General features: G+C 36.8%; 1 protein-coding gene across 1 annotated transcript; it reads left to right on the forward strand.

The window, feature by feature from the left end:
* Nucleotides 1-11,836: 11,836 nt before the first annotated feature.
* Nucleotides 11,837-13,462, forward strand: PGK2 (phosphoglycerate kinase 2). The gene has a single exon (XM_001105356.5). The coding sequence runs from the start codon at nt 11,935-11,937 to the stop codon at nt 13,186-13,188; it is 1,254 nt and encodes a 417-aa protein (XP_001105356.3). The 5' UTR covers nt 11,837-11,934; the 3' UTR covers nt 13,189-13,462.
* Nucleotides 13,463-14,458: the final 996 nt, after the last annotated feature.

The raw sequence follows: 14,458 nt of genomic DNA on the forward strand, positions 1-14,458 counted from the left end.
GATCTCGACTCACTACAAGCTCTGCCTCCCAGGTTCATGCCATTCTCCTGCCTCAGCCTCCCCAGTAACTAGGACTACAGGTGCCCGCCACCACGCCCAGCTATTTTTTTTTGTATTTTTAGTAGAAACGGAGTTTCACCATGTTAGCAGGATGGTCTCAATCTCCTGACCTTGTGATCCACCCACCTGGGATTACAGGTGTGAGCCACTGCACCCAGCTGTCCTACTGAAAGTTTTGAGCTCTGTAAGAATAAAAAGTCAAACAGGAAAATAAGACTCCTGTCTATTGCAAGACAATTATGCAGGCATATAGAAAGTTATTTTTCAATTTTTAAGGACCTCTTGTAAGGCAAATATGGTGGTAACAAATTTTCTTAACATTTGCTTGCCTGAAAAGGATCTTATTTCTCCTTTGCTTAAGAAGCTTGGTTTGTCTGGATGTGAAATTCTTGCTTGGAACTTCTTTTTTTAAGAATGCTGACTAGGCATCCAATCTCTTCTGGCTTGTAGGGTTTCTGCTGAAGGTTCTGCTGTTAGTATAAAGTCCCTGTGTAGGTGACCTGCCCCTTCTTTCTAGCTGCCTTTATAGCAACATGGATGGAGCTGGAGGCCATTATCCTAAGCAAACTAATACAGGAACAGAAAAACAAATACTGCAGGCTCTCACTTAGAAGTGGGATCTAAACATTGAGTACTCATGGAACAAAGAAGGGAACAACAAACACTGGGGCCTACTTAAGGGTGGAGGGTGGGAAGAGGGTGAGGAATGAAAAACCACCTATTGGGCATTATGCTTATTACCTCGGTGATAAAATAATCTGTACAGCAAAACCCCATGACATGCAATTTACCTGTATAACAAACCTGCACATGCACTCTTGAACCTAAAATAAAAGCTTAAAAAAAGACAGAACCAAGGAAGAAATGATGCTTTAAAAAGACTAATGAGCTATCGATGGCAATCTAAAATAAATCCTAAGGTGCTAAATAAAAAAAAAAAGAAAATTTTTAGGATGCAAAAGATTTTTAGAACTTTACATTAATAGCTTTAAATGGGATATTAATTGTTTCATAAAAAGTAAGTATTCATATTTACTAAAGTATTCGTCTGTTTTGTTCCTAAAATAATTGATTAAATTTATTTATTAATATACATTATTGGTCATTTCAGCACCCAGAATTCTGTACATAGGATAATGAAAGGTATATTTTACATATACTGCCAACAGAAAAGTGAAACTAAGACAAATTGAACAAAATTTTCTGTCTTCTACTAGAATGAATAGTAGATTTTATTCATATCTGTAACTCACTTCAATGCCAGGAGCATCCTGATTTCAGAGAACTTAAAATTTGGAAAAAACAAAGTGCGTCTGAAATAAGCCTGTACTAGTCCATTTTCATGCTGCTGATAAAGACATACCCAAGATTGGGAAGAAAAAGTGGTTTAATTGGACTTACAGTTCCACATGGCTGGGGAGGCCTCAGAATCACAGTGGGAGGCGAAGGACACATCTTATGTGTCAGCAGCAAGAGAAAATGAGGAAGAAGCAAAAGTGGAAATCCTTGATAAATCCATCAGATCCCATAAGACTTATTTACTATTGTGAGAATAGCATGGGAAAGAACAGCCCCCATGATTCAGCTACCTCCCCGTGGGTCCCCCTGACAACAGGTAGGAATTCTGGGAAATACAATTCAAGTTGAGATTTGGTGGAGACACAGCCAACCCATATCACTCCACCCCTGGCCCCTCCAAATCTCATGTCCTCACATTTCAAAACCAACCATGCCTTCCCAATAGTCCCCCAGTCTTTTTTTTTTTTTTTTTTTTTTGGAGGCAGAGTCTTGCTCTGTTGCCCAGGCTGGAGTGCAGTGCCATGATCTTGGCTCACTGCAACTCTGCCTCCTGTGTTCAAGCAATTCTCCTGCCTCGGCCTCTCGAGAAGCTGGGACTACAGGAGCATGCTGCCACACTTGGCTATTTGTATTTTAGCAGAGATGGGGTTTCACCCTGTTCCCCAGGCTGGTCTTGAGCTCCTAAGCTCAGGAGATCCACTCACCTAGGCCTCCCAAAGTGCTGGGATTACAGGCGTGAGCCACTGCACCCAGCCCACAGTCTTAACTCATTTTAGCATAACCCACAAGTCCACAGTCCAAAGTTTCAACTGAGACAAGGCAAGTCCCTTCTGCCTAAGAGCCTGTAAAATCAAAAGCAAGCTAGTTCTTTCCTAGATACAATGGGGGTCCAGTTATTGGGTAAATACAGCCATTCCAAATGGAAGGAACTGACCAAAACAAAGGGATTACAGGGCCCATGCAAGTTCGAAATCCAGCGGGGCAGTCAAACTTTAAAGCTCCAAAATGATCTCCTTTTACTCCAGGTCTCATATCTAGGTTACTCTGATGCAAGAGGTGGGTTCCCATGGTCTTGGGGAGCTCTGCCCTGTGGTTTTTCAGGGTACATACAGCCACCCACCTGGCTGCTTTCACAGGCTGTCATTGAGTGTCTGTGACTTTTCTAAGCACATGGTTCATGCTGTTGGTGGATCTACCATTCTGGGGTCTGGAGGATGATGGCCCTCTTCTCACAGTTCCACTAGGCAGCACGCCACTGGGAACGCTGTGTGGGGGATCCGACCCCACATTTCCCTTCTGCACTGTGCTAGCAGAGGTTCTTCATGAGGGCCCTGCCCCTGCAGCAAACTTTCGTCTAGTCATCCAGGTGTTTTCATACATCTTCTGAAATCTTGGCGGAGGTTCCCAAACCTCAATTCTTGATTTCTGTGCACCCGCAGTCTCAACACCACATGGAAGTTGCCAAGGCTTGGAGCTTCCATCCTCTGAAGCCACAGCCTGAACTGTATGTTGGCCCCTTTCAGCCAAACTTGGAGCAGCTGGGACACAGGGTGCCAAGTCCCTAAGCTGCACACAGCATGGGGACCCTGGGCCTGGACCACTTTTTCCTCCTGGGTCTCTGGGCCTGTAATGGGGAGTGCTGCTATGAAGCTCTCTGAGGTGGCCTATTGACATTTTCCCCATGGTCTTGGGGATTAACATTAGTCTCCTTGCTACATATGCAAATTTTTGCAGCTGACTTGAATTTCTTCCCAGAAAATGTTTTTTTCTTTTCTATTGCATTGTCAGGATGGAAATTTCTGAACTTTTTTGGTTCATTTCCCTTTTAAAACTGAATTCCTTCAGCAGTACCCAAGTCACATCTTGAATGCTTTACTGCTTAGAAATTTCTTCTACCAGATATCCTAAATCATCTCTCTTAAGTTCAAAGTTCCACAGACCTCTAGAGCAGGGGCAAAATGCCACTAGTTTCTTTGCTAAAACATAACAAGAGTCACCTTTACTCCAGTTCCAAACTAGTTCCTCATCTCCATCTGAGACCATCTCAGACTGGACCTTATTGTCCATATTGCTATCAGCATTTTGGTCAAAGCCATTCAGCAAGTCTCTAAGAAGTCCCAAACTTTCCCACATTTTCCTGTCTTCTCCTGAACCTTCCAAACTGTTCCAACCTTTGCCTGTTATCCAGTTCCAAAGCTGCTTCCACATTTTCAGGTATCTTTTCCGCAATGCCCCACTTCTGGTACCAGTTTATTGTATTAGTCCATTTTCACCCTGCTGATAAAGAACGCACCCAAGACTGGGAATAAAAAGAGGTTTAATTGGACATAAAGTTCCACAGGGCTGGGAGTCCTCAGAATTATGTTGGGAGGTGAAAGGTGCTTCTTACATCATGGCAGCAACAGAAAATGAAGAAGAAGCAAAAGCGGAAACCCCCGATAAACCCATCAGATCTCATGAGACTTATTCACTATCATGAGAACAGCACAGAAAACATTGGCGCCCATGACTCAATTACCTCCCCCTGGGTCCCTCCCATAACACATGGGAATTCTGGGAGATACAATTCCCAGAATTTGGGAGAGCCAAACCATATCAATGCCTAATATCACTTCAAGTGTTTGAAATATTGTTGATTCCTTGTCCAAAACAATTCAAATTAAGATATATGACAATAAGTACAAAGATAAGAAGGAAAGAGAAATCTAATTATTTTGACATTAAGCAATTACTTAAGTCATTTGTACATTCATTATTTCAAGATTCTTCTTACATTCGTAGGAAACCTCAGCAAGGAAGACATATTTAAGATCAACCTATCAACATAAACAGTGCTTTTATATATTGACAAAACTATAAGACAATATTATAAAAATCAAATTATGATTTAAAACAACAATGAATACCCTAAAAATTGTGATGATTACTTATTTGGACAATTAATTCTACTAGAATTTTTAGTCATGCTTCGTTTTCTAAACTTATTGATTTGTTCTGCACTTCAATTTCCGCCTATTTGAATAAAGTCACCCAGAGTTGGTCTTTGTTTTTATTTATTTTTTTAAGAAACTTCTTTTATCTCTCAGTGAGACAAAAATTCTCATATTCTTTATGATTGAAAATACTTTTAATTAACTCTCCCATTTAAATTATACATTATCTAGATATAAAAGTTTAGGTTAAAAATTGTTTTTGCTAATTGTGGACATTTTTGTATTTAATTTAATTTTTTTAATTTTTAATTTTTGTGAGTATATAGTAAGTGTGTACATTTGTGGGGTACATGTGATGTTTTGAATGTTTTGATACAGGTATGCAATGTGAAATAATCACATCATGGAGAATAGAGTGTCGTAGTCTCAAGCATTTATCATTTGTGTTATGAACAATACAATCATAGTCTTTTATAATGGTTATTCTAAAATGGAAAATTAAGTTATTGACTATAGTCACCCTGTTGTGGGATCTCAATCTGAATCTTTTCCCTTGCAGTGATCTGCTTTTCTACCCTGGAAACTTAAGAAAAATATATGTTCTTGGTGTTAATGTTCCTAAAATTCATTGTAGTGCTTCTAGAGTGTGAATTTGTTTCAAATATTGGCTATTCTGCATATCATGTTATGAACACTTTGAACCTGAGATCTGATTTTTTATTCTATTATAGGATGTAATTTGTTAAAACCTTAATCATCTTCATTTTATATTTTTTCTCCTTTTATGACTTCTCTGTGATAGATATTAGTATCGTTACAGATTTTAATTTCCTCACACCTTAACTTTGTCCTCACTCATTTCCTCTTGGCCCTCTTCTGGTGTCTTATGCAAGAATTCCTCCACAAATTATCTGATCACTCATTCATTATTTTAAAGCTTTTATTTTATGATGCAATCTATCCCTTTGAGTTACATATTTCAACTTTTTTTTTGTATCTAATATATTGAAGTGGCTATGCTTTATAATGGCTTCATTGTCCTTCGTATTTCCATTGTAATTATTTCTGTAAGACTTTTTCCATTTGTTTAAATCTTGTGTTAAGCTATGAATTTGGCTTCCCTAGATATATTTTGCTATCTGCTAGCTTTCACTCATAATACTGAAGCTCCTCAGACATGTTGAATTTTTCTCGTTATAAATATCTTTATTGTCATTACTACCAATCTGCGGGGTGAGCCAAGCCTGAAGTACTAACTTCCTTTATGTGTGTGTGTTGAAATTGGAGGAAAATATACATTGGAAGAGCCTCCGACAATATAGTGCATGATTTCCTGCTCCCTATTCCCATTTACAGCATAGATATTGTCTGTCCTCTAGGGAACATGATAGTACATGTACTTCAATAGCTTATTTCCTAGATTATCAGCTGAGAGCTAGAGCCTACCAGACTTAAGCATAATTATTGTTCTTGGGTTTTCACTCCAGCCTGGCTCCAGTATCACCTCGATAGAACTCTACAACTGGAACAATAAAAGAAGGAGATTTTGAAGTGACAAAGTAAGAGAGATCGAAATGACATTTCAAGTTTCTTTCTCTTTCCTCTCTTATTTTATTGATCTTTTCACTTTTTTAGTTTTCCTTTCTTCTCTTTTGTCTTTTCACTTTTTTTCTTTTTTTCTTGACACTTTATTTCACTGAATTATAACATCAACATTTCAATACTGCCCAGGACTTAGTCCATCACAGTTTACAAGGCATACCCTTTCCAACTGCTGCTCCAGTTAAGTCCATCCTGATCACACTCATGAATAGGCTTGATTTCAACTGCATACAATGGAGGGAGAAACAGTGCAACAAATATCCCCTACAGCAACTCAATCTCTCTTCTTGGTTTTTGGACTTCCACTGAAGGCCACTTTCTGCCTCCCAGGAAATGCAAGAATTCAAAAACCTTAGGCTCCCATGGGCCTCGCATAGGTTTTGGTTGTTACTAAAAGGAGCTCCATATCATTCCCTGTCTCACACTGGAATTTCCAAAACTAGGTAAGAGACTGAGAACTAGAATCTATTTTACAGGTCTTCATCTTATACAGAAATCAGTGATGTTGGGCCGTATTTTTGGAATGTATATAGTCTTCCATATATTTCGATTAAACTAGTTGGTCAATTATTCTTGTCACCTGTAGTGAATTTATCCAATAACTGTCCCAATTCCCCTAGTTAATGTTGGAGATACAAAGACACATTTTCATAATCTGTGTTTCTTTTAGCTTAGAGCTTATGCAAACTACAGCTGTCTCCTTTCCCATCTATGCCCTTTCTCTATTGCAGTGTTATCCTCAACATTCTATAACAGATGAAACGCCAAGAAATAGTATCAGGCAAATATTTTGACTGTATCAAAAGTTAATCAACTAATATAATTGTTTAAATTATAAATATGTTTTGCATAATGCAAGCCACAATTAGATACATCATAATGAGGATTAAGTAGTAGCCTTAATAAATAAAGATGTATTTTATTAAAATTCAGTGGACCATTTGTTTCTCAGGAGGTATCCCATACTTCTATTTTCTATTGAAACTTTTTAGCTTGGGAGTAATAGAAAAATCATATAGTAATGGGAATGTCCTGAGTTTCAGTATTAGAAGACAAGCTGATACTTAACATTGTTTTAGTTTTAATGAATTAATTCATTATTTTATTGTAGAATAATAAAATATATTTAAAGCTAAATTGACAAAAGTTTTTGGAACGTCTTTAGAAAAATAATCCCAGGTTACTTATTAGTTTGAAATAACTCTAGAATAACTTATTACTGTGAATTAAACTCTGTAGCTTCCAATTTCTTTTATTAAAATTTTAATTAAAATGTTCCCTCTTGAAACACGCTTTTCAATTATAACTTTAAGAAGACAATTTTCTTATTAAGGATGATTACATCCACTGATCTAATTTGGACTCCTTAAGGAAAATAAAACCTAATCTCAGCCATACATCAATCCTCCCCTAGGATTAGTTTCAACTGGTAATGATTTGTATTATATACTATAATATTTATAGAACTTATATCGCACTAACTTTATTGCAATAACATTAAAATTCTTACCTTAGTCTTCACATTGAGTGTGGCCTATTCAGTGCCTACATCAATTAATAATCAATAACAGAGATCTGTAGGAATTTAATACACAAAAGTCCTAAAATTTACCTATTTGTGATTGGGTAACTTAGCTATTTAATTTTGGCCATATCTCCATATGTCCTTTTATCTTCTAAAAATTTAAATTATAGAAACAAAATATAAAAAGAGTAAAATTTACTTAAAATTTATGCAACAGAACTATGTCAGAAGAATAGATAAGTAGATGGAGGAACAAATGCAAAAAAGGTATACTTTAAAACAAATGCATCAGCTAATTCATACGTAATGTTATCGTGTGAATTATTCTGTTGTTTTCAAACTAGTTCTGCACTATGTAAGAAGTTATCTATTAGGTTGATACAAGAGTAGCGGTTTTCACCATTGAAAGTGGGAAATAGCACCACACAGACCTTAGCCTACCTTTTACAATGATCCCAAGAACTCATGGAAATATTTTCAAATGCATAAATTGTAATTTGCTGCTATTATTAATAGGGACATTTACAAATTCATAAGCAATTTAAAAATTATTTTTAAATTTTTAAAAGAAGGATTGGTATATTTTGAAATATTAAAAATTAGTGACTAAAATGACACGATATGTACATGAGAATATATGTAACTATAGATTATTGGTCATTTCAGCACCCAGAACTCTGCATAACATAGGGAATATGTAGTTGCATATTTTACAATCATTGTCAACAGAAAGGTGAATTGAAGTTAAACTGCTCCAAATATTTCAAAGGCTTCCTAATAGAAATAATAATAGAGTATATCCATAACATGTTCCAATTTTCAAAGAATATTGAAAACCTGTAATGAAATCTTTCCACCATAGATTTTAATCAGTCACCACCATGAGCAAATACTAGTAGCTAAGTAAGCAGGCCTTAAAAGTCCTGGAGAGAAACAGAGGACATTTGCATAAACAAAACCTGAAAAACCTGTCCAAGAACAGCAGGACGTAGAGACACTGATACTGTGAATATAGATGAAAACTTGATTTAGTCAAGAAGACATTTCAGCCTCTATGTGGGGTGATACATGGTATCAGGATTTTAATTTTGAAAGACAAGGTCCTCAGAGCTTGATGCTGTTACATGAAGACAGATCTTGGGGAAGTGGTGACAAAATGCCCTTGTGGTTTAGGTCAGTGCAGAACACACTGCAAATCTTCTTTACAGAAAGGTGTCAAAACAGAAGAGCATATTTTCCTTTTGGGTCTTTCAAATCTAATATTTCTAAATCATGGTGAATAATAATTTGAATACTCAGAATCTATTTATCACTACATTCAAACAGTCAATTAAGCTCCACTTCTAGTAGAGGAATGTATCTACACACATTATTTGGAATTCCTCTATAAATTTTGTCCTTCCCCCCACCCCCACTTATTTATTTATAAGTCACTGCTTCTCTGCCCTCTTATGAACAGAGCTTGAAAATATTTGTGTGTATCCAAATCCTGTTTGAGTAGGCAGAATAATGGCCCACCAAAGATGTCCATATCCTATTCCCCAGAACTTGTAAATACTGGTGCTACATGGCAAAAGAGACTTTGCAGATATAATTATATCACAGTATTTAATTAGGGAGTTTATCCTGTATTATCTAGTTTGGCCCAACTTAATCAAATGAGTCCTTAACAGCAGAGAATTTTCTCTGGCTGAAAGCGGAAAACAGATGGAGTAGAAATGAAAATCAGAGAGATTCCAATTCTAAGAATTCAATGCATCATTGCTGGCTCTCAGATACAGGAATCTACAAACCTGAGAGGACCTTCAGGGGTTTGTTAACAGCTAGCCAAAAGCAGGTAGCTCAGTCCTATAATTGCAAGGAACTGAATCCTGCCAAAAGCCTAAACGAGATTAGAAGTAAATTCTTCCTAGAGCCTTGTAATGAAAACCCAGCCAAAAAAAAGTTTATAAAATCCAGAGCAAGAAACCAGGAGAGCCAACCTGAATTTCTGACGTACAGGATTGTTTTTGAACACAAAATTGTGTTATTTCAAGTAGCTAAATTTGTGACAAGTTGCTACAGTAGCAATAGAAAATGAACACATATTATATACATATCTGTAATTATTTCCATATCAACCTATGTGTATATTGAACTTAATATGAGTTCATACGGATATCTCAGACTCTTAGTCTAGCACCACAGAGTTCATTCTGCTCTTGCTTATTTGTAACTTATTTTCCTGACAGTGAGAAACTTTTTATTATCTTCCATTATTTGCTTATCTCTAATAACGCACATAGTTTAAGAATTATTCATCTATAAGTGTGTGATATTCAAATTTACCAACTAGAATATTATATTTATGGACAGTTGTTTTCATCTTTAATTTTACAAACTGAATACCTCTTTTGCAAAGTTACTTAAGTCATCCTCTTTTTTTTTCCACATGACCTGTAGTAAAATTTCCACATCACCTGTAGTAAAATTTCCTATATATTACAATACAGTTAGGCTTATTTGTCAGAGGCTACATTACATAATAAGATTCCCTAACACTCTAGATCATATTTTTTTATTTGCATTCATTAAAGTTCACTCTCTACAATGTACAATTCTATGAATTTTGACAAGTGCATAGAATGTTGTATCCACCACTCCAGTAACTCATAGAAAAGTTTACCACACTAAAAATCCTTCTGCGTATCCCCATTATAGTTGACCACGCTGTCTTCTCCTAACATGTAGAAACCACTGGTATGTTTTCCATCACTATAGTCTTGCCTTTTTTCAAATATCATACAAATGGAATTGTACAATCTCTACATAATTATTTTGCCTGGCTTTCTTCAGCTAGTAAGACACATTTAAGTTTTATCCAGGGCTTTTGCGTAAGTAAATAGCTTGTTTCTTTTCTTTTTTTAAAGTAATATTCCATCGCATGGATATATCACAGTTTATTTATTTATTACTTGAAGAATATACAATTTTTGGTAATTATTAAGAAAACTACTCTAAACATTTGTTTACAGAATTTTGAGAGAATACAGGTTTTTGATGTCCTTGGATGAATATCTAGAAATAGGATTGATGACTTGTATGGTAAGTCTATGCATATTTGTAAGAAACTGCCAAGCTGTTTCCCAAAATGGCTGTAGCATATTTCATTCCTGGGAGCAATAAATGAGAGTTTCTGTTACTATATATTTTTAACACCATTTAAGGTTGCTTTTAAGTACTGTTGACTTAATTTTCAACATTGAGGAACTGATACACTGTTTTCTGAAGTGGCTGCACCATTAGACATTCCTATCAGCAACAAATGAGGATTCCAATTTGTCCATGTCTTTCGCAACACTTGTTTTTATTTTTTATTTTGGCTATCTCAGTAGGTGATGCCTCAAATATATTTCTGTCAAAGACTTCATTTTACATATTTAGTTCACTCAGCTTATAGAGTTGAATGAAAAAAATTGTAAAGCCAATTTTCATTACTAAACCAACTAGCCACATACATTTGCTTTCTCCAAAAATGGAATGTCTCACTCACTTTCAATTCTAATAGATGTTTTCATCCTTATGAAAACCATGCACTTTTCTCAGCTCATTTTCTAAGTTGTATAGGTAGGAAAGCAAACAGAGAGGAGAGAAAAAATAAAGAACCTCATCGTAACATTGTAGTCTGAAAGAAATGTCACCATTACTTTCAGCACTTGTTACTGATACTCTTTTTGCTATGATTTTATGGGATTCTTCTGCAGAAGTGACCATTCTTTCATGGTAGTCTGAAATTCTTCCATGGTAGTAAAATGGAAGAAGCAAAGTAGTGAAAATATGACAGCATTACCATCCCATCCTAGAATATATCTAAAGATGAAGGCTAACAACAAGCCGCATCCTCAACAGAAATATTTATCAAGACAAGGAAAAAACAGAACTATACTATGCTGACTGGAATAAGCAAGGTTTCATATGAAAATCATTATTTCAAATATTTATTTGATTTGGCACTACAGAGGTTTTTATATATCAAAATGTTAAGATTTAAAGTGAATGTGGTGTATGTAGGTTTGCGGGTGTGGGGGTGGAGTTCTTTTTGTTTTGTTTTTAATAATAAGAGCAACTGTTAACCGAGCTGTGGGGTGGGGGCAAAAAGAGCCAGAAGGAGTCGCAGACCTGAGGACCATTCTTGTTGTTTTTTAGAACCATTCTTATTCTGGGATTTCTGCACCTACTCAAGTCTCACCCAAAGCCAGGTACCTCTAATCCCCTACCTGGCCCTCTGTCCAGGCAGTTGGAATCTTCACCTAGCAACACATTTCAGATCCAGATTGACAGGACCATGAGCCAATCACAAAGCTAGATTTCCTTTCCAGTCTAACAGTGGCTGTTGTGCTGGAGACAGTGTGGAAAAGAAAGGGGTGGGGCAAGGGGCAAGGACGTTAAAAATCACCACCGACTCAGCCTCCCAACAGCAAGTTGGTTCTTCAGCATTAAGATCCAGGTGTCAGCCTATGTTTTTATATTGTCAAGATGTCTCTTTCTAAGAAGTTGACTTTAGACAAACTGGATGTTAGAGGGAAGCGAGTAATCATGAGAGTAGACTTCAATGTTCCCATGAAGAAGAACCAGATTACAAACAACCAGAGGATCAAGGCTTCCATCCCAAGCATCAAGTACTGCCTAGACAATGGAGCCAAGGCAGTAGTTCTTATGAGTCATCTAGGTCGGCCTGATGGTGTTCCCATGCCTGACAAATATTCCTTACAGCCTGTTGCTGCTGAGCTTAAATCCTTGCTGGGCAAGGATGTTCTGTTCCTGAAGGACTGTGTAGGCACAGAAGTGGAGAATGCCTGTGCCAACCCAGCTCCTGGTTCAGTCATCCTGCTGGAGAACTTGCGCTTTCATGTGGAGGAAGAAGGGAAGGGCCAAGATCCTTCTGGAAAGAAGATTAAAGCTGAGCCAGATAAAATAGAAGGCTTCCGAGCATCGCTTTCTAAGCTAGGGGACGTCTATGTCAATGATGCTTTTGGCACTGCGCACCGGGCTCATAGTTCCATGGTGGGAGTGAATCTGCCCCATAAAGCATCTGGATTCTTGATGAAGAAGGAACTAGATTACTTTGCTAAAGCCTTGGAAAACCCAGTGAGACCCTTTCTGGCTATACTTGGTGGAGCCAAAGTGGCAGACAAGATCCAACTTATCAAAAATATGCTGGACAAAGTCAATGAGATGATTATTGGTGGTGGAATGGCTTACACCTTCCTTAAGGTACTCAACAACATGGAGATTGGTGCTTCTCTGTTTGATGAAGAGGGAGCCAAGATTGTCAAAGATATCATGACCAAAGCACAAAAGAATGGTGTAAGGATTACTTTTCCTGTTGACTTTGTTACTGCTGACAAGTTTGATGAGAATGCTCAGGTTGGAAAAGCCACTGTAGCATCTGGCATACCTCCCGGCTGGATGGGTTTGGACTGTGGTCCTGAGAGCAACAAGAATCATGCTCAAGTTGTGGCTCAAGCAAGGCTAATTGTTTGGAATGGGCCGTTAGGAGTATTTGAATGGGATGCCTTTGCTAAGGGAACCAAAGCCCTCATGGATGAAATTGTGAAAGCCACTTCCAAGGGCTGCATCACTATTATAGGGGGTGGAGACACTGCTACTTGCTGTGCCAAATGGAACACTGAGGATAAAGTCAGCCATGTCAGCACTGGAGGTGGTGCCAGTCTAGAGCTTCTGGAAGGTAAAATCCTTCCTGGCGTAGAGGCCCTCAGCAACATGTAGTTAACATAGTGTTACTTCCTTCTGTTTTCTGTCCACAGCCTTTAAGTCAGCTTAGTGCTTTTACATTTCGATGTGACTTTTGTTAAAATCTACTCCTAGATCAAGACCTATGTAATGGACAAGCAATGGGCCACCAGGAACTCTTAATATCAGCACAGCAGTTCATTTTAGTTTGGTCGTGTATTTGCTTATTCAAGTTCTCATTTGAACTTCACCATTGTGCATTGTAGGGAGGACATATTCTTAAGTTGCCTATTAAAGAAGGTGAGCTGAAGAAGCTGAATCTTTTTACTTTAGTCCAACTTTGCTATTGTTTCACAATTTGAAACCCAAAAGTCAAAACTTAAGTTATTGGGAAAGGGTGGAATGAAAGTTCACAAACAAACAATAAATATGCTCAAACTGAGAAAAATAATTAAGTATAAGAACTCATGGGTACCATTAAAGTTCTGCTAAGAGGAAACGTTATACTAAATAGGAAAAAGAAAGAGAAATGAAAGATCTTTATTAAACCCAAGGAATTTTTAAAAAGAAAAGAAATTAAACTCAAGAATTATGTTTGTGTGCATATCAATGCACAAGAATACACACAAATGCCAGCTAGAAAAAGAGCTACAAGTTAAATCCAAGTTGTAAATAAGTAATTGTTTTATTTTTAAGGCAGGCATTCTTTAATAAATAGATAACATAACTGGTATGTTATAAAACTTGGTTTTTGAGATAAATAAAATATATATACATAGTTTAATAATGGGAAAATAGAGATAATTCTCATAGAAAACAGAAGATAAAATGATAGGAAATGTAGAAAAAACAAAAAAAAAAACACTTATTGGAAAATATTTTGCTTTATTCTGTAGACAAAGAGGTAGTTCAGAGCAATGCTATTAATAACAATAGTAATTAAGAGTAAAAATGCAGATTAACCTTTCCCAGCTATAATGTCTCATGTCCTGAAACCCCAGATCAATTGTGTATATTCAATATCCTGAATAATTGAGCTTCAAATATAAATCTTAATACATCTGAAACTTCAACATATTTTAAGCAGAATGTTAATATCATAATAATCCCAGGAAAGATGTAGGAGTTAGGATTAATGGAATCAAAACTTCAGTAGTTGTAGTTGAAACAAGATTAAAACATATCACTCTCTCACCTGAGAACCCAGGGCAAATAACATGGGCTTTCCTTTATGAGGTCATCTAGGGAACCAAACTGGTGAAACAGATCTGTTACTCCCAGTGAGGGGGTTCAGTCTGTGTATGGT

The sequence above is a fragment of the Macaca mulatta genome, chromosome 4 (genome assembly GCF_049350105.2).
Source record: "Macaca mulatta isolate MMU2019108-1 chromosome 4, T2T-MMU8v2.0, whole genome shotgun sequence".
NCBI lineage: Eukaryota > Metazoa > Chordata > Mammalia > Primates > Cercopithecidae > Macaca > Macaca mulatta.

Excerpts from the sequence above, each read along its gene's own strand:
- PGK2 (XM_001105356.5), top strand. The coding sequence starts at position 11,935 with ATGTCTCTTTCTAAGAAGTTGACTTTAGACAAACTGGATGTTAGAGGG.